Consider the following 22093-nt stretch of genomic DNA (forward strand, 5'->3'; position numbering starts at 1 on the left):
CCGCCTGGTAGGGACCTATGAGCTTCGTGACCATGAGCCAATAGGCGGAGAGCGGTACGCTTAGTACCCACCCAGTGCCATGCCTCGCCCAGCGCCCCTGGGATCCAATGGGATATATATATATACCTAGGCTGCTTCCCCCAAGGAAAGGGAGGTAGCCGAGACAGGACGACACACTCCCCATTTACTCATCCATTCAAACATGTTCATTCGCATCTTAGCCCCAAGGGGAGAACGGACAGATCCTCACCACAGTACACCGCACAAGGGTCAACTGCGCAATGCAATCAGTGACATCCGCAGCAGGGCCTGACAGCAGAGCTGGTTTACCCCTGCCACATCATAACAGACCCAGCCCCTTACCCGCACCTGACCTGACTAGCTGATCAGACCAAATGCGGGAGAATATCCCCTCAGGGCTGCGTCATCACTTATTCATTCACAATTTCTCTCAATTTATTTCTGTCACGCACAGCCACTCTTCCTTGCTCAACAGACATCCCTTTCTCATCCAGTGCTCTCTTCACACTGTCCATCTATCCTATTCGTGGTCTTCCTCTCAGCCTTACACCTCTCACATCAGATCTAGTTATCTTTTTCACCAATCGCTCATTATCCATTCTCTCCATATGCCCAAACCATCGCAACACCCTCTGCTCAACTCTACCAGCCATCTCTCGAACAACTCCAGTTCTCCTTCGCACTTCATCATTTCACACTCGATCCATGCACGTCACTCCACACATACTCCTCAGACATCTCATCTCCATTACATTCAAAGTTTTCCTCTCTGCTACACCCATATTCCATGTTTCAGCCCCATATAACGCAGTCGGTACCACAACACCCTCATACAACCTTCTCTTTACATCCATTCTAAGCGAACGACATCTAAACACTTTTTTAATTCCTCCCAGCACCTTTTCTACTTCATTTATTCTAAACTTCACTTCTGCATCTATTCTTCCATCATCAGCAACATGTGACCCTAGATATTTAAAACACTCTACCTCCTCAAGCAACACACCATTCAAAGCTATATTCATCCCCCTACCATCTACCAACCTCGTACACTTCATCACTTTACTCTTATTCTCATTTACTTTCAATTTCCTCCTTTCACACACCCTTCCAAACTCCTCTACCAACTGTCTCAATCTCTCCTCTGAATCAGCCACCAGTGCAGTATCATCTGCAAACAGCAGCTGCTTCAGATTCCACTCTCCACCATCAACATTCACCAGACTCAGACCTCCACTTAAAACTCTTGCATTCACCTCCCTTACAACACCATCCATGTAAATATTAAACAACCAAGGCGACATCACACATCCCTGTCGCAGCCCCACTCTCACAGGAAACCAGTCACTCACAGTATTTCCCACTCTTACACATGCTTTACTATTTACATAAAAACTTTTCACCCCTTTTAGTAACCTACCATCAAGTCCATACAATCCTAAAACAGTCCACAAAGCCTTCCTATCAATTCTATCATACGCTTTCTCTAAATCCATGAATGCCCAAAACACATCCTTGCTTTTCGCTAAATACTTTTCACACACTTGTCTCACAGCAAACACCTGATCCACGCATCCCATCCCTCTCCTAAAGCCACACTGCTCTTCACCAATCACTCCCTCTGTACCCTCTCTAACTCTCATACTTAACACTCTACCATAAACCTTGCCTACAACACTCAACAGACTTATACCCCTAAAGCTAGTACATTCATACTTATCACCCTTGCCTTTATACAACGGGACCACACAAGCACTTGCCCAGTCAATTGGCACCATACCTTTCACAAAGCACACATTCAACAATCTTACTAACCAGTCAACAATGGTCACTCCACCACCTTTCAGGCATTCCACAGCACACCCATCCATACCTGCACTTTTCCCTGTTTTCATCTCCTTTACTGCCTTCTCCACTTCCTCCTTCGTGATCAAAGAATCATTCAACTCTCCCAACACATTTATTCCTTGCACCCTTCCATCCGCCCCAATCTCAGCCACTCTTTCCTCCTCTACATTTAACAATCTTTCAAAATACTCTGCCCATCTCTTCTTTACTGCATCCATCTCAATTAACATCCTTCCATCCTCTGCTTTTACTCGTTCTTCCTTCCCAGACTCTCCCTTTCGTACCCTTTTCACCTCCTTCCATATATATATATATATATATATATATATATATATATATATATATATATATATATATATATAAAGTGAATGTGAAACTACGTAAAAATTAACACGGAACCACATTTTCCCAACATCATAGTTTCGACTATGGCTGCATTACATATACCAGCTTGTGTTTCCCTACTACAAATACTCTGTGTATCCTCCTACTCTACACCAAAATGGATTACCTATCCACGTCAGCAGCTGATGATATCTGAAAGTAGCCATCTGACGCAAACCTGGGTCACGCTGCGCTGCCAAAGATATCGAGCTTACTCCCGACTTCCAGTCAAAGTTGGAGAACTTCCAAATGAACTAACTGACAGAGATGCGTAATGTATATGATGAAAGTAATATAAGGAAAATGTAGGTAAATAAGAGTAAATCATGAAATCAAGTACGGAAAATAACATAAACGTGTGATTTACCGTAACTAATGTGTGTGTGCAACATGAATATTTATAGTGCTCAGTGTGAGTGTTTATAGTGCCTTATACTAATATAATAAAAAAAAAAAAGTGAATGTGAAAATATATAAAATAAGCACGGAACTCCAACTTCCCATGATCACAGTTTTGACTGGCCGCATTACGTAAACCAGGATGCGTTTTCATACTATAAGTACTACATGCATCCATCCACTCCACACCAATGTGGACTATCTTTCCACATCAGCTGCTGGTAGTATCTGAAAGTAGCCATCTGATAATCTGGGCGTGCTGGACCAAAACACCTGTTTTCAGGCAGAAAACAGGCAGAAAACTAGGCTTATTTTGACGACTTTTCAGGTCTGTTCATGAAAAAGACAGTTGAAAATACTTGGCATTCTAGGTAACTTTGTCTCCCAGACCCTTGGCAATCTAGGCACAAAAACCAACAAAGGCTTCGACACTGAACGGGTTAGACAAACTATGTAAAATAAGAATACTAAGCATGCTTCAGTGATGATGGAATGGTTTCAACAGTGGATGCGTCATGTAGCTTGATAACAAATCAAGCTCTGCTGTTCCATAAAGAACTTAAATTACAACATGAGTGTGATTACACTGAAGGTTATCGGGTCAGAGGTGAATTGTTGAGTATGTGTACTTGGTTAGTCCGACAAAACGGTTCATTTGGCTAGGCTCTGGAACCATGGGTGCCAGCAAATTGGTGTTATACTTGTACTACCATGGCCATATCTGTGCAGTGTGTGAAACCACACTCTCTTCTTTATTCAACTGACTTTCCCTTTCCAAACCCATCAAGTATCCCACTATTTCTTATCTTACCCTATCAGTGCTAGTCATGTACGGTGAACTGTGTGCTTAATCTAACTGCACAAAACAGTTCTGACAACTCTCACTCATGACTTCCAATTAGTGACACTCACACAATACAGTGTTCAGATTACTGATGCACATCAAGCTTTAAAAAAAAAACAGCCCTATTTCATTCTATTCCATCCATCCCTCCAATAACTTTGCATACTATCTACATCAAAAGACTTTAAACTGTCCATTACTGTATTTAATGTTATTCACAATTCAGCCTATGGAGGATTGAAAGAGGGATGTGTTGTCTCCAGGGATATGGAGCTGTAACTAATTAGCTCCAGGTTCGGGTTTGGTTCCTGTAACAGTATGCCAGTTTCAGAACTGGTTCCTAAACAGCGAACACTCAGCAAGAAGTCTACAATAAGGGGATATTTTGTACTACCAAATAATTTCTTAAACCGAACAGAACATTGTTTTTCAGGGTAGTGCTTAAATGACTTCATATTGTATGCTTTTCTATTTATTGTCTTAATGTATTGCAGACATATTACTGGTAAAGTATGGATTATTGTTACAGACAAATGTAATTTACTGAGGAAGTCAATTTTGTTCACTAGTCAAATGGCCACCCCTTATGGGATTATGGCGTCTGGCAATAGAAATAGATAGATAGGTATACTCTAATAACTGAACACAACAAAGGCTTACAGTAGCCCACCACAATGATAACACTTAGATAACACTGCCAGGAGACCAAAATCCACTACAGACACTGTTTCCGTGAATATTTTTCCATAATCGGTCGTATTGGATGCAGGTAGGCCGGCCACCATAGCAACGACCTTGAACTCAGGCTACTCGCCTCTTCCTGACATACAGACAGACAGACACTCGCGTGCTTTCTCTCTCTCTCTCTCTCTCTCTCTCTCTCTCTCTCTCTCTCTCTCTCACACACACACACACACACACACACACACACACACACACACACACACACACACACACACACACACACACATACACATACACACAGACGGATATGTATGTCTGGCTAGGATTGTTGCTCGATTCTGCCACTCGTTGAGCGAGTAGAAGTCTGGGTATTACAACTACTAGAAATAATACTATTGTTACTAGAAGTACAGGTACAACTACCACTACAAGTACTAATACGACAACTACCACAAATACTACTAGTACTACCACACCTACAATATATACTACCACTACTACTACCACTACAAGTACTACTACAAAAACTAAATAATATGTGAACAAAGTATTGGTAGTTATTTACCCACTGTCCATAACTGGAAATACTTGCCACTATGATTTTCTCATTCCTTTGAGTTAGACTTTTTTGTCATAAGAAATATGCATAAACAAATGTTTTCAGAATAAAATAAGGCAGCGAGTTTATTATGAAACAAACTTTCTGCTTCCATTATTCACATAAATATACACGGAGCATTACAATCGTATTTTCTATTTACACAAAAAACAACATACTTGTATGTACAAAACTAACGTATGCGTAACACCCAGTCTCCTACCACTCAGTCTTTGAGTGGAAATCGAGGAAACAGTCAGTGCACAGTGCCAACTCACATTCAGCGCACCACCACCTCGTCATATGGCGTTGCTGTTGTTGGCGCAATGAACTGGCACAAACATAGCAATGCTGGAAGGCTTCTTTGCCTGCAGGTGTGCGAGGTAGTATTTCCATGAAATGTCTGTTGAGCCAGTCCCTGCACTGCAGGTGGTTAGGCAGTTGCTGCACACTGTGCCTCCGTTTCATGGAAGGATTTACATGTCCATACCTCTCCAGAAGGCTGAAAATTACATCCTTCTTGAACTGTCTGAGGGATTTACTGGTCTGTGTAACATCCTTGTACAGAACGAAGGCATTGAGTACACAGATGTCCAGTACATTTAGGAATGCCTTTTCATACCACTTACAACACCTCCTCAGACAGTTGACGGTGCCGATCTGCATATCTGATTACGCAACGAGTTGCATGTTCATGTTATAGTCAATAACAGCATCAGGCTTGAAGACTGGCTGCCTTGTTCTCCTGTCGACCTTGCCTATGTCGATCAACTTACCTTCATGGACCATGGAGAGGACATTCACCTTTCTCTTATCATGCCAATGAATTGCTAGGAGTTTACCTGATTTCAAGATCCTGCACTCCCCCTTCACAGTGCCTTTGGGAAAGGATGGCCGATGCTTCCTTTTTGTAGGGGACAGTGCCACACGATCCAATTTTGTGTTCTTGCAGGTACTTTGCAAGACTTGGTGCCCTGTAATATTTATCAGTGTGAAGGATATAGTTGGCACCGAAGTACCTGTTCATTAGCTTCTTGACTGTATACACAATGAAATCCAGCACGTACCAAGTCTTGCAATCACACAATACAAAAAACTTTATTCCAAAACGATGTCTCTTTGAGGGAATGTACTGAATGAAGGCAGGATGTCCCCTGAACGAAAGTGACTCGTAGCTAACAACCTTCTGGAAAGGCCTGAAAAAAAGATCGAAAATTTTCCTTCATCTCCAGAATTGAGCGAATTTTCCACAGACTATCGTTCGGATGTGGGGCCATGTTCGTGGAAAATGTAGGTACCTCAGGATGTCTAGATAACAGTAATGTGGCATGTACTTAGTGAATACTGGTGTTGCAGCAATATCGTCCATGAGCCAATAATCGTGTATATTATGTTTCCTAATATGAGGCATCAACATTGTCAATGCTAGTGAAACATTCATTTCACTAACACTTGTCGCACTCCATTCTTTCACTTTCACACTCTCGCTCAGGTGCAAAGTCTCAGCCTAATTGCAGCAGAAATCCCTGAAAATGTTCGCTTTCACTATGAACTCCATCACTGCTGTAGTGAAAAAGGCAAGGAAGAAGTCCACTGCAGAAGAAGCTCTGTTACAGGGAAATTCTGGCTGCACACCTGCGTTTGTGTCATCAAACACAGGTACCCCGGGCTGACACCCCCGTCCCTTCCTCCCAGGCAAAAGTTTCCAACCTACCAGTCCTCAGTTTCTGCCTTGTCTGCCGGGCACACGGCCTACCCTATGCCCTGCCATGGCCCCTAGCATGGCGGTGTGGTGGCGAGTCCACCGACTCACCACCAGATGAGGCAGGTGATGATGCTGGTGATGGTGATCATGGTGGTGATGGCATTGGTGAAAGGCATCGGCGGTCACGTGCCCGCTGGCGTGCACCTGCACCAACATAATCTGATGTGCTGGGCCGTGGTGATAAGGCATGTGGTGAGGTAGGCCGGCGTGTTGAGCCACGTGGTGAGGCAGGCTAGCATGTGTACCCCCTCCACAATATGTCTACCCCCGATGTATATATGTCCCCCCCCCAGTGCATACATGCCCCCAGTAAACTTGCTAGGTCAGCACGCCTTCCCATGGCCCAAGCCTGGGCAGAAGGGCGTGACTGCGTCAGTTCATAGCAGGCAGCCGAAACGGGCAGGCTATTTTACTGTGAGCTTGTAATAAACTCCTTATCTAGCTGTTTGTACACGGAGTTTCTATCACCAAAGTATTGCAAGTTACATTTGGTAGCAGCGGTGTTTCGAACCATCAGATTCTAATCGCCTCCACCGATTTAGTGACATCACAAGATACACGACGTCTCGCATCTGCCAGCCTCCCCCCTCCTCAGTGCCTCTAGTGGTGTAATACCTGGCTATGCTTTCCGAGTGTACAATTTTTCTCACCAGTGCTCACCTCTCAAACAACCGCACCCATACGCCTTGTTCCTGACGCAAGTGTCACCGTCGCTGACCTACGCACCTGTTGCACCTGTTCCCAGCACCTGTTCCAAACTCATCATAACTCCTGCCCCCACGGTGCCACTTATCACTGTCTGCCCACTGCCTGCCCACCACCATTCTCTGCATTTGCAACTCACTAGCTCTACACCTGCCTTGAACCAACATCTGCCCTCACCACCCACCACCGGCCTCTGCCGCCACCACATCTAGTCTGCATTACATGAGCCTCCTAAGACCGCCACTCCCAGCCGGTGATTCATCGCGGCATCTCTTCTCCTCTCCGCCCAGCTGTCTCTCCACCGCCACTGCCGCCCCGCCCTGCCCTGCCCCGCCCCGCCCAGCCCAGCCCAGCTACGCCCAGCCACCCCTGCACATCATACATCTCAACACTCCCATCTCTACTGTGTAACTATAGAGATTATCCTCGATTTTCTCTACAGATTGGTTATTGTGAATATTCCATCTCATTTCCATTACCCAGTTTTCATCTTCACCTACGTTATTTATACTCCATCTCATCCTTCGCATTTTATTTAAACCATCCATGCCCGCACCTTCATTCATTTTCACGCCTACTCGTGTATTCCATTCTCTCATTGTTATTTATACATTTCCACCTACGTATCCATCTTCATCCTTTCATCTTCCATTGCCGCATTAAATGCCATACTTTCCACGTCAACCACTTACCACCAGCCCTCTCGACCTGGAAAAATCACCTGCTCATACCTCGTCTGCCGACTCTAACACAATCACTCATTTACGAAGTGGCAAAGAGTACCACCGCCCTCTACCTGAGCCTCCCGTTTCACTTCCCGCAGAATCACTTACTACCCGTCCTCCACTCGTAAATCCAGATACCTCCTCCTCTACTCCTGCCTCTACACTCCCTTCTTCCTATACTCCTTCCCCTGTCATTCCCTCTCCTGCCTCCCTTCATACCCCGTCTTGCTTGCCCTTAACTGCCACTACCTTCTCTCTCTCCCACACCTCTCCTGCCGCCACTTCTACACTTCCAGCCATGGCCAACCCTCCACAGTCTATCTATCTCGACGATGCCAATCGTCCCAAATTTACCGGCCAGGACCCAACTTGGTCTGTCTATGATTTCCTCAGGGAAGTCGAAACAGAAATACGCAATAGACAAATAACCGATGAATCGCTCAAAGTAGCCTACCTCCTCGGTCGCTTGCACCACGGTAAATCGGACATCGGATCCGCGATCCGTGCAGGACATTTCGATAGCATTCGTACCTTTGCTGATTTTCGTATGGAACTCATCAGCCTTTGTTGCCAACATTCAAATACCGCGTCTCTCATGGGATTCATTAATCTCCTAAACCAACTAAATGAGGACTTGCGCGTCCCAGCGCAATATGCCAAGCTCTGCGAAGCTGCCGCCACCATGAAAGCAACTAGTAGCGAGATGCTTCAATTACTGGTAGGCACGAAATGGTTAGAAGACAAGAATGGTGTTCCAATGCTTTCACCCACCAACTTTGCTGACTTAATTGGTTACCTGAGATTCCTTCACTGGCTTACTCCTAAACAGCAAGAGCTAGCCTTGGAAATCGGTTTCAATCCGGGAGATAAAATTATTCAGGTCACTAAAGCCATTCATGAAAGAACAGGTTCGAACTACATGCGTCAGGGCACCACCCAACCCTTGGCCTCCTCAGTCTGTCACACCTCCACTACCCCAGACCAATCTCGCTCCCGTCCCACCACACACGGCAGACCTGCCACACATCGTTCTCCTACCGTGGGTCGTGATCAATCTAGCGCCCGACGGAACAGACAATCTTTGATTCTTTGCTGGTACTGTGGTCATCCTGGACATCGAGCATCCAGTTGCCACCGTACATACAGACATCCTCACTCCCAAACCAGACAGCGTACGCCTTCCCGCTCACGTCGTCCACTCTGCAAATACCACAAATCAAGCACGACTCACACCACTGAGGAATGTCGTTACCTCAACCGCCAACAGTCGGGGGAAGCGTCGCTCCCGTATCGGACCAATATCACGTAGAACCAGACACCCAACTCCCCATCCGCCATGTAGGTCCCATAACATCCTCGGGTTTAGTCATTCTCGGAAGCAGTCATGACATACCAACGTCATTCTTCTTGGATACAGGATCTATAGTAAATCTCATCTCCGAAAATTCCTTACAAATTATTCATCGACATCACAACTATGTCAGTTTCCTAGAACCACCAACATTCGCCTATGTGGTGTCGAAGGCTCAGAGTTTAAGGTTAAGGGAAGAGTCACCCTTGAAGTCAAACTACACGGAGATTTGCCCCCTATCCCCATTGAATTTCATGTCACTAATGACTTGCAGTATCCCGCAGATGCCCTTATTGGTTTCTCCACCATGGCACACCACTCCATTGCATTATTACCTGCTTGTGGTAGTATAGACATTTCTGGATTCCTGGTTTACACTATGGAATGTCCCCGTCCTGTTCTTACGATCAAATCAGTCCTTCAATTACCTCTGTCCCTATCACTACCAAAAAGTCCAACCCAGCCCAAACTACCACTATCATCATCTGAGAATACAGAGATCATTCCTTTACTGACTGCGAGCAAGGACATAAATTCCTTAATGTCTCCTGATACATCATCTCAGCCTTCGAACATGGCTCTTACCTCCTCTCCCGACAACACTGTCGCTGACTCAGACATGTCTCAGTTACCTACCTCACACAGTCTGAATGATCTTCTCCAACACGCAGAGACGAAACGTGCAGTAACGAATACGTGCACAATTTTGTTACCGCATGAGTTCACCAAAGTCTCTGTTTGTGTTGCCGGTGCGAAAGAAGGAGTGGATGTACTAACCCTACCTGAGACGTGTTGTGTGAATGGCTTGACTTATGAGTCAGCCAGGTGTACAGTCTTAGAGGACAGTTTATGCTACCTGTACTTGCTCAGTGTCACAAATGCTCCACTAAAACTTAAAAGTGGTGTAAAGATTGGAGACTTCCTAGTACACCCAGCGGCCATAAAGGTGTGCCAGGATTCCTCAATTCCTACTATTCAGACTGATGATACGCCAATCGGTGTATGTACTATTAACTCTACGGGATCTGCGCCGACGTATTCACCCGATATGCTCTCACATCTCACTTGCACAGATTTCCCAGGTACGGCTTAGGAACGTGATGATAATAACAGGGGGGAAATCTTTCAGCAAGAAAAGGTAATTTACCACTCTCGAAATTGAAAAAGAATACAAACTAGAGGAATATGAACTGAATTGGTAAGGTTTGTATCCTTAGACGAAAGTTCATGAGTTTCACAATTTTAGGGGACAAAATAGATTGAAAATGGCTGCTAGTCAGAAAAAAAAAAATACTCTTTCATCCGACATGTTCTCATAAGCTGGCATTCAGTTCCATATTCTTCATTCGATTTTGCGCTTCCAAACACATTTCGGACTGACAGAACATACAGTTACTTCTGCTGTTTAAAGTTTACATTCACTACTCATTCTTTAGTTTGTTCTTTTGCGTATGTGTGAGAGAGAATTAATACAAACAATAATGTATTCCATTAACCCCTTCATAAGCCAGTGGCCTTGAACAATGCTTTACCATACCGATGGTAGTGACGTTGAGTTAGGGTGAGCTATAAATAAACTACAAACAATTATGGAAAGGGAACGAAAGTCACCAAATTAAATGGCCTGACAGCTGTAAAAGAAGTTAACCTAAGCTTAACACCTGCAAATAACTCACTAAACAAACAAAGTCTGAAAATCATAAAAAATACGTCAGAAAATACTTACTCCTTTGCAAGTCCATGTCCGGTCCTGGTCGTCATCCTTGATATCCCCCCCCCCCCGAGGCTAGGGGACATGTGATGCTCCCTAGCACTCACTCATCCTCCTCAAAGCCCTCAAACCCCATCTCCACAGAAGGGTCAGAGAGGGGAAGCCTGGTGAGGTGGGGTGATGGTAGCGTGAGGCTAATGTGCTGGCTCTGGGGGTGGCAATGGGGTGCAATGCGATGACACACAAGGTGGCGATGGGATGCGACGCCCATCGCAAAACCGGAGGCAGGCTTACAGTTGGCAGGGTAGGGTGGTATTTCTACCACCATACTAATCCGGGGTATTGCATATACGGGCATCGTAAATTGGGGTTCACCTGTACAGGAATCATCGCCAAGACATGCATTGTAAGCAGTTCAAGTGATCACATGCTACACTCAATGGTATCTGTGGCCACCGGGTAAACAGGTGTGGCAGGTGTGGGAATTTCGAATGTTCCCTCGCAATTTCTATAGATTAAAAGCGGTGCCGGACCATTCGATGCCAGAAAATTGTTATACCCGTACAAGGAAAAATCAGGTGGAAACAAGAGGTGGAAACAGAAATGAAAAACATGCAGAATGCATGGTAGGTACATGAAATATGCAGAAAAACTGCATTAAATGAAATAATGAAGGAACAAAAGAGGACTACGGAGAAAGGAGAGAGAAGAAAAGAAAGAAAAAGTGAATTTTGAAGCAGGAGTATTAGATATTGTATGAAAAAGGGAGAACACATAAAGAGACAGTTGATAGGTAAAAATGTGTGATAGTGTTGGGAGATAAGGAAGATGAAATTAGAAATAAAGTTGAGAGAAAAGAGACAGAGGAAAAGAAAGCCAGTGAACTGATTAAGGAATTGGATGCAGAAAGTATCTAATGAAAGGAAGAGACTTGAGGGAGTGTGGAGGTTGCGACAGTACTGATAAGGTAGGGAAGGCCAGTCAAAATTCAGTTCAAGTAAGTAAGGGTGGCAGAGGAAGTGACGAAATCTACATGAAGGTTAGAGGAGTGTGAGATACAAGGGGGTAGTAGTGAGGAGGGACGTGAATCAGGAGGAAAGAGAGGAAGTAAGAGATTTAATATCAGATGCAAAGGAAGATTGAGGGAGTGTGAAGGCTGGGACAATACTGAAAATGTGGGGGCAAGGCCAGTCAAAATTCAGTTCAAGTAAGTAACGGTGGGAGAGGAAGTGAAGAAATCTACATGAAGGTTACAGGAGAGTGTGAGATACAAGGGGATAATAGTGAGGAGGGACGTGAATCAGAAGCAAAGAAAATAAGAGATTTAATATCAGAAGCAAAGGAAAAAAACAGTGAGGGAGGAGGTGAAAAAAACATTTTTTTTTTCTTAGAGTACTGAATATGAAAATGGTGAAATGGTATATAAAAGAGTAGACAAAGAAAACGTAGATAAAAATCACAAAGTACAAGATGTTACACATGTTAAAGTAATAGAAAAAGTGAACTATATAATAATATTGTTTAGTAATACAGATGGACTAATGTAAAAAATGGAAGAGAAGATTGGATCAACAAAGAAAAAACAAAAGTAAGCAACGTTGGGTCTGGTTAGTACTTGGATGGGTGACCGCCTGGGAACACCAGATGCTGTTGGCATCCCTACGTGTCAAGTGGGGTTGGTGGAGGATTAGTGCCCCTCCCTGTAAAACAATTAACTCTAAGCCATTGGCCACCCCGTCTGGGATACATGGCGTCTGGCAATGAATGAATGAATGAAACTGGTTAAGTAAAACAAAATTCAAGAGGACATGAAAGTAGAGATGATGGGCTGAAGTGGATATAATGTATGAAGAGATCCAGAACGAAGAGCTGTTGGAGGAGTACTAATAATGAAAAAATATATGTATATATGTATATATTCTCAAGGCATGATGTGTAAAGGTAAATACTGGAAATAAAAATGTAGAAACTGTAACAACAGAAATCACCAATGAGAAAGGTAATAAGATTGATATAAAAGTACCGGTAGCTAATATCCCACCTCAAACAAGAGAAAGGAAAGACGAAGAATATGAGGAAGTGACTATATAACTGGAAAAACTGGTACCCCCCAAAAAAAATAGTTGGTACCAACTTCACTGTAAAAAGTTAACTGGGAGGAAAGTGATGTGGGTAATAATACCAATACCTGAGGTTATAAATAACATGATCTGGCGACACAGAACTACTAATCCAAAATATTAAGGAATCTACAAGAACAAGAGGTGACGATGAACCATTGAGGTTAGATCATGTTTTCACAAACGATCCAAATGATATCCAAATATCAAGTATTGTTGTCCCTTAGATACGAGTGATCATATACTAACTGAGTTTGATATTATAAAGTGGGAAGATGAAATAAAAAATCAAAAGGAAAATAGGTATAATTTATAGCAAAGCTGATTTTAATGCTTTGAGAAAATATTTCATGGAATATGATTTGAGAGAGTTTAATGAAGCAAAGGATGTGGTAAATACTTTCAATATAAAGAAGCATACACTGAGGGTGTCAGTTAATATGTTATCAAATATGGAGCTAAATTCGAGAAGGAAAAGGAGTGGGTTAATGATAGATGTAGAGTGACAATGGAAAAAAGGAAGAAAGATTAAAATATGGTAAGAATAGGAGTAAATCAACATGGGAGAGATATAAAAATATTAGAAATGATTGTGTGAGGATTAAAAGGAGAGATACAGCTAAATATGAAAAGAATATAGTGGATAAGTGTGGAAGTAATCCAAAATTGTTTAACAGGTACATAAACAGTAAAATGAAAATTAAAGAGGGAACTGTAAAATTAAAAGACGGTAATAAAATATAAAGGAGAAGAAAAGATGTGTGAGACTATGAATGATAAATTCCAGACAGTATTTGTTACAAAGGAGGATTTTCAGAGACCGGAAATAAATCATGAGAATGTAGCAAATAAAATAAATGAAATGAAATTTGAATTTGATTGCCTTTTGGAGTTGATGAAAAATATGGATGCAACCAAAGCCATGAGACCTGACAACATTTCTGGTTGGGTAGTCAAAAAATGTGCTGAGGAGTTGTCAAACCAATACATGAGACAATACAATGTTCTCTAATAGTGAAGGATTTGCCAAAGGACTGGAAGGGATCAAATACAGTACGTACCTATATAAAAGACTAGCAACAGGGAAGACCCATTAAACTAACGACCACTGCCTCTTACAAGTACTGCGCAAATTGTGTTACAAAATTGGTAATCCTTAAGGAAACATAGGACTACCTCTTAAAAAAAATAACAAAAGTGTTTTCCCTACATTCGAAATGATTCAGTGACTTTGTTAAAGGTGTACAGATGTGCGTTTTCAAGTATCAACAGGTTCCATCGATAAACCAGGAAAATATGAATACATAAGAGATGGGTTAGGATGGGTTGGGATATGTTTGATTACGTCGGCATAAAATTCGTTAGGTTTCCATTAAATAGATTAAATTAGGTTATATTAAATAAGATTGGGTTACTTTGCGAAAATGTTGGTTAGGTTTGGATAAATATATACTAATAAAGGCAATTTCGTAAATAAAAAGAAAGAAAAGAAAAAAGGAGTTCTAAGATGGCGTCTGTGTGTCTTTGCACACCAAAAGATGACATCAGTTTGTAAATACATTGCTTTTAAAAGTTTTTTTTTTTTTTCATCACTTTTAAAAGAAATAAAAATTACTAAAACTTGAAATTTCTATTCTATTTTTCTGTTGCCAGACGCCTCAATCCTGCAAGAGGTGGCCACAAAAAAATCGTCTCTATGTCGTCCAGTCCCCCACCATTTCACTGCCCTCTCTGCAGCTCACACCCCCTCTCTTTTATGCCTCTCCACTCCATCCCTCCATATCATCCTCAATCTCCCGCTCCCTCTCCCTCTCTCCACCTCACTCACATATTCTCTCCTCATTAGGCTCTCACTCTCCATCCTCGCCACATGGCCAAAGCACCTCAGTGTACTTCTCCTGACACTCTATCACATCCACATCCACACCACATCGCTCTTTCATTTCCTTATTTGCCAGTCTGTCTTTCCATGTAACTCCACATGCTCCTCTCAGATAACTCATTTCCACTGCTCTCACTCTTGACTTGTGCCCTTCCAACAAGGTCCAAGCTTCACTTCCATACGTTATAGTTCTTATCAGAGCACTATTGTCCGGCATTTTTTTTTTATTCCATGCTCACTTCCCTATTTCTTTTCGCTCGGCAATATTTCCTCCTAGTTGTACCCTTTCAAGCACATTATTCTCTAAACTTCCATCCTTACTAATCACACCACCCAGGTACTTAAATGCACTCACATTTTCCATTTCCTCATCATCCAGCCTCGTTGTACATTCAGTGACTCCATTTCTCTTGAAAACCATAACTTTACTCATCCCTACACTCACCTTTAGGTTCCGTTCTAACACACACTCCCAAACTAATTCACTAAGCCTTGCAGTTCCCCCTCTTCTCTTAACAATACAGTATCATCTACAAACAACATTACAGGAAGTTTATAAATGCTGCCCTCTTTCATTAGGGCCACTCCAATATCCACTGTTCTACCTTGTATCTCTTTTATAACTCCATCCATATACAGATATAACAGCCATGGAGACGTGACACATCCCTGTTTCAATCCAACATCCAGATGAAAAAAATCACTCATTTCATTATCCACACACACTGCAGCCTTAGCACCCTCGTACATAGTTTACTCTTCACAGCATTCGACAACCTCCCACTTACTCCACATATATTTAATATTTGCCACATTCCTTGTCCATCCACTCTGTGATATGCTTCTCCAAATCCACGAAGGCCGCATAAAACTTCTTTCCCTTCTCTAAAAATTTTTCCATTAAAGAGCTAAGGATGAATATCTGATCTACACAATCTCTTCCTTTACTAAAACCTCCCTGTTCTCGAAGTAGTTCCTCTGTTATTTCCCTAACTTTGTCAATAAGTATCCTACCATATTCATTGCCCATTACACTAAGAAGACAAATGCCCTTATGGGTACTGCACACTTCTTGCTCCCCTTTTCCTTTGTTCAGGGGAATAATTATACGTGACTTCCAATCCTTCGGGACTTTACCTTCCTTCCAGGGCAATCTGCACATCTTCCATATCCTTTCTAGAACGCTCTCTCCCCCATGCTTCAGCATTTCATCACACACACTCCATCAATTCCTGAGGCTTTCCCCATTTTAACTTTCTTCATTGCTTCCACAACTTCCATCCTACTGATTTCGTCCTCTCTTCTCACATCCCTCCTTCTCCCAGCCATTCCCCAGCCACTTATTCTTACATTACTTTCATTCTCTATGTTTAACAATTTCTTGAAGTGTTCTCTCCATCTGCTCACTTTTTCTCCCTTCTCCACTAGTAATCTACCATTTTTATCTTTCACTTCCCCATTAACTTCTTTGGCACCCTGTCTAACTTTCTTTACCTCTTTCCAGAATATTTTCTTTCATTCCCTCCACTGTACAATCAAGTTCCTTCCAAATTCCCCATCCACTTTCTTCTTACTGTCTCTTACTAATCTTTTCATCTCTCTCTTCCTCTCTACATATAACTCTCTCTTCCGGTTCTCAACTTCTTCCACGCCCCTGTTTCTCATCCACTCACTATATGCTTTCTTCTGTTTTGCCACAGCCTCTCTCACCTCTTCAGTCCACCATGGTGTTCCCTGCACCCTTTTTCGTCTTCTCTTCATCCCACACACCACCTTACATGCTGCACTGATTTCTTCGGTGAATATCTTGCACACACCTTCCACGTCCCCTATCTGCTCCAATCAGTATTTACCCAATCACTTCTCCACTCCACTCTCATATTCTGCCTTTTCTCCATCCTCTTGTAACGTTTCCGGCTTCCTTGTGTGAACCACTTCCACCTGTCCTTCCCTTCTTCTATTTCTCTATTTCATTTGGTCTTTGATTTTGACCACCACCAAGTGGTGGTCAGAAAGTCCACTCCCCCAACCTCTATATACTCTTGCATCCATTACACACCTTCTCATCCTTTCATCCACACACACATAATCAATCATTGCCTTCCGTTCATTCAGTTCACCACCCACCCTTCTCATTACTCGCCACGTATAACATGTTTGCTGATAATGCAAGAATAATGAAGAAAAAAGTAGATGAAAATGGTTGCAAGGTATTACAGGAAGATTTGGATCAACTAAATAAAGAGAGCCAGTTGTGGAAGGCTGATTTTAACACTAGTATGGGTAATGCATCCGAGATTGGCATCGGTAAGAAAAGACTAACTGGGACTACAAAACAGGAGACAAAGATAACACAGCTACTCTGGAAAAAGATTTGGGTGTAATAATACAGCATGGATTATAGCCTGTGAAGCATGTAAATAATAAGTAGTGAAGCATATAAATAATCAGTGAAGGATATAATCTATTGATGAGCATGAGAACAGCATTTAATCCTATGAGTGACGATATGTTAGGTAAACTGATAATGACAATGGCAGGACCAAGACTGGAATATGCTGCCGTGGTGTGATCTTCCCACTTAAAGAAAAAAAAAAAAATCAGAGAAGGTGCAAAGAGCGCCTACAAAAATTATACCAAGCGTAACGGATTTGCAGTATGCAGAGAGATTGGAAAGGTTAAATTTGACTACATTACAGGAAAGAAGAGAAAGAGGAGATATGATATTGATGTGGAAGTGTACACATGGTATAGAATATAGAGAAAATTATAACATACGGGATGAGGGAAGAATGAGAGGAAACAGTTTTAAAGATTCTAGCTTGCCCGGGTATGTAAGAAAATATAGCTTTCCAAATACACACACACACACACACACACACACACACACACACACACACACACACACACACACACACACACACACACACACACACACACACACACACACACACACACACTAAACTTCACACAGTGAACGTTATATGTGATGGTCCAAATATGGGACCTACAGACAAAGATAAGACTTACATGGACTCATTGAGAACCCAGAAAGTTGTATCATCCGAGAGCCAGGGGTTCGAGGGGTGAGGCGGAGTGAGGAAGGGGTCATACTCGAAGTAGGTTTCAGAGTGGGTGAGGAGGCCCTCTGCCGCCTGCGATACCTTCTGTCGAGTCCGGGCAATAGCTGACAGCAGAAATTCTTTCTGGGGACCAGTTATATAAAAGATATCGTTAAGACCATGTTAAAATACTATATCAAACTTATATATAAAGTAAAAATTATAGCTCCATTTCTATGTGGCAGTCAACATGCCTCAGTATCTAACAATGCCAGTGGGATGAGATAAATCCGAGGTTATAATCGTACGTATATTGCTCATGACACATAACATCATCAAAAACCAGTAGTGACCATGGCATGCTTTTAGAAAGCCCACAAAAGACTACTGTAAGTTGTAGATGTGTTTAGAAAATGTAGGATTTTTTTAAGGGATATATAGTACTGTACTGTACTTATTTTGAAATGGCAGAAGAAAATGAGCTTTGTCAATGTTTCATCACAATGCATTTACTGTACAGTTTTAATGCTTACTTTTTATGCTATAGTGTTAGTTTTCATTTTTAACCATAAACTGACATACATCTTGAACTTTTTCTGGGAAAATTGCAACGTAGAGCTTGAAAGCTGGGCTGGATGATTAAATTTAATTGTTTTGGTGCCCATTACAGGTAAGCTAGAGCAGATATTGACATAAATTTCAGTACCAATATTTCAGCATGTCCCATAAGAGTGACAGTTTTGTGAATGTTATTCCTCCGGGTCTTAACATGTGCCCTTCCTGAATACAGTCATTGTCATGAAAAATATTTTGACCTATGAATTGTCTTGACCCCCCTGCACATTCCCCTTGAAGTATGAGATGTTCACCTATAATTAATTCAGGCAGGTGTATGTCGAATAGGTGGTCCGTAGCACAGTTTCATTGTTTTTATGCATGTCTAAGTTAATTTTTGATGCTTCTTCATGTTTTGGTTGAATAATGTTGCTTTTTCTCAAAATAAAGGAAATCAGATCTACAACAGAGAAACCACTGAACGACGAAGTGTACCAAGAACATCATGAATTCGCTTCAGGCCTGCTGCCCACTGAGTGATGATCTTCCATGTTCACCCTCGTGGTGCTGGGCATGTCCAGCTTAGTCGTGAACAAGCTGTTGTGCCGGTTGCAGACAGTCATAGAGCATTGCATTTGGTGCAACATCTACACCAAAAACAAGAACAACCTGAAAAAGGCGATCCTGAAGTTATACGAAGAGTTTTCTTCTCTCCTTCAAACCAGGAAGAACAGAAGAAATGAATCCTGGCACCAGAATTGTGTTAAGCCATTCAACAACCGTAGCAACGGAGGAAATATCGTCCATCAAGAAGCAAGAGATGCTGTATGGTGTCAAAACTATCATAGACGAAGAAGCATATCTGCAGGATCAGAAGACAGCTTGGAAGATGTTGTGCGAAACATTCGTGGACAGGAAGTGGAAGAGAATGGCACTGAAAAGGCAGAAGATTGAAGAAGGGATGGCCGAACTGATAAAGAGGGAAGCGATCAATATGGCAATACTAGATAAAGTTAGTCAGAGTAACCTCACCATGAAGATGAGTGTCCAGAAGCTTGCGATGATGAGGAGTACCAACAAACAGAAGAGAAAACGTCGTCCAAAGTGGAGGTTTTTGACAGACTTCTCATCCTCGTCAGTCAAGAAGACTCTTCCTGAAGACTGGAATCACATGAGGCACAGCCCACAAAAAGCTGGGCCAGAATATTACGCTATCATCAACAAGTTGATGTCTAGCTTCCACATGTCAGTGGTGCAGGCTTCTGCAGCTGTAGAGAAAGTAGGGAGGTATATGTTCAACCTCAATAACTGGAAGTGTCACGAAGAAGATGACCATATCATCAATCTTGACACTGTTCTTCACAAGGAAACCAACATCACTATGGGCAGAGCCATCGAAGTTTTCACGCATTCCAAGATTGTGCACTAGATGTTGGACAGTGATGAGAAGGTCTCAATTACCTATCACGACAATGACAGCAGAACACTAGGGACTGGAGTGTATTCCGTCCAAGGAGTCACGATCAGGGGGAAGTACTATACTTTTCCGATGCTCATAATTGCTTCTGAGACAAAGGAGAACCTAACTAATCTGAAAGTGGTCGTCCTCTCAATTTTGGGGTGTGTGTGGAGGCATAACTCCACAAAGCCAGTGGAACAAGATTGACTTCATCATGATGGACAGTGTCAGCCACAACATGGGAGTCAAGGGAATGGGAGCTGTAAAGCTGGAAGTCGACCACATCCCTGATCGCCTGCACTGCCAAGTTCATCCAAGTTTGATGTTCAGCTGGGAACTGTGCAAGCTCTGGAGTGTGGAGTGACATCAACAGGACAGTTGGGCCATAGAAGATATTCTCAGGATTTCCTGTCTTGATAGGCAGCCCTCAAGTATCTGTCACTGAGAACTTACTCGAATGTCTTCTAAGACTGTTCTTCCATGACTCTGACCACAAGCACTGGAACAAGGCAGACATGTTCGGCATATTTCACAGGCAGAAGAAGAACGTGGCCAAGAGACTGCAAAAAGGGAGGTTCAACTCCCTTGTATACAGCTGTGCGGTGACTCCCTTCATGGACAAAGATGTGATGAGTTTCTTGCTCAAGTTCCAGTCGATCACCAGTCAGCTGGCTTACATAGTCAGGTGTTTCAAGAAGCTGGTATTAGTGCATATATTGGCCTCAGTGGGAGTGGTGATCAGTGTTCATCTGGTAGAACCTTTCGTGTCCCTCACCTCCAGTAGCTCAGCCACATATGATCAGATCACGGAGGACTTCCCTCAGCTGTACCTGGATCTAACCATGACCTTCGTGGGGAGATTGCTCAATCTGTCTCAGCCTGCTTTCTCCTTTGTGAGTGAAGAGAGGTTTCAACACGTTCTTTACCAAGAGGAGGTAATGAAACCAGCTGTGGCTGTGTTCCAGACTTTTTTTTAAAGCAAGGAAGAAGAAACCAAAGGCCAGGAGCCCGCAAACTGCTCCTTCCAAGAAAAAAAAAATAATAAAGAGAGCCAAATTCAAGATCCGTTCATTTTGAGATTCCTGGACACACTGCGTTTGAAAGACTGGAGATCAAAGGAAGTAGGAAATACAGACAGAGGGAGACAGTTCCAGAGTTGACCTATTGCATAAAAGAAGGACTAGGAGCAACGGTTAACTCTTGCATTAGAGAGTTGGACAGAAAAGGGATGAAAGTTTGTTGCTAGACGGGTGCTACGTGCCCGTCGAAGAGGTGGAGGGATGCAACCAGAAAGTTCAGAGGAGCGGTAGCCAATGAAGTAGCGATAGAAAAGAGATAAAGATGCAACAGTGCGGCAAAGAGACAGAGGTTGAAGGAAGCCAGTAAGAGGAGGAGAATTAATGAGACAAAAAGCCTTTGACTCTACCCTATTGAAAATGGCCGTATGTGGGGAGCTTCCCCACACATGAGAGTTGTACTCCACACAGGGGCGAAAAAAAAACAGTGTATAAAGTCAATACCTGTGCAGGGGTAAAGAAGGTACAGAGTTGGCTTAGCACACCTAATCTCCTGGAAGCAGATTTTACAAGAGATGTAATATGATCTTTCCAAGATAAGTCCCACGTGAATGAAACCCCAAGCATGTTCAAGGATGATACAGGTTTGAGCTGGATATTATTTTTAGTGGATACTAATGTGGAAGATTTTGTTGGGTTGATAGATATAAGAACTAAGTCTTTGATGCATTAAAAACAAAATTATTTTCACCCCAGTCAGAGATACGAGCCAAATCAGACATTAGGTGTGCCATAGCCTCATCCCTCGTTTGTTGAAGTAACTGCTGAGATAGATGTTGCAGGAACCGAATGGAAAGGTGAAGGGTGGAATCATCAGCATATGAGTGGATGTGGTTAGATGTACAGCTTAGAAGGTCATTGATGAATAAAAGGAAGAGAGTTGGTGATAGGACAGAGCCCTGAG

At 42.7% G+C, this 22093-nt stretch overlaps 1 protein-coding gene across 8 annotated transcripts in view; it reads right to left on the reverse strand.

The window, feature by feature from the left end:
• The window catches only part of LOC145413381 (uncharacterized), a 1646837-nt gene that overhangs the window by 420402 nt on the left and 1204342 nt on the right, over positions 1 to 22093 (reverse strand). For all 8 annotated transcript variants that reach the window (XM_080283066.1, XM_080283067.1, XM_080283065.1 and 5 more), the window contains one exon: positions 18068 to 18243. In XM_080283066.1, coding sequence (XP_080139192.1) covers positions 18068 to 18243 — 176 coding nt within the window. The remainder of the gene's footprint in view (positions 1 to 18067; positions 18244 to 22093) is intronic.

Source organism: Coenobita brevimanus, chromosome 96 (genome assembly GCF_032717465.1).
Source record: "Coenobita brevimanus isolate Jiangsu-jjx chromosome 96, ASM3271746v2, whole genome shotgun sequence".
In the NCBI taxonomy this organism is placed as follows: domain Eukaryota; kingdom Metazoa; phylum Arthropoda; class Malacostraca; order Decapoda; family Coenobitidae; genus Coenobita; species Coenobita brevimanus.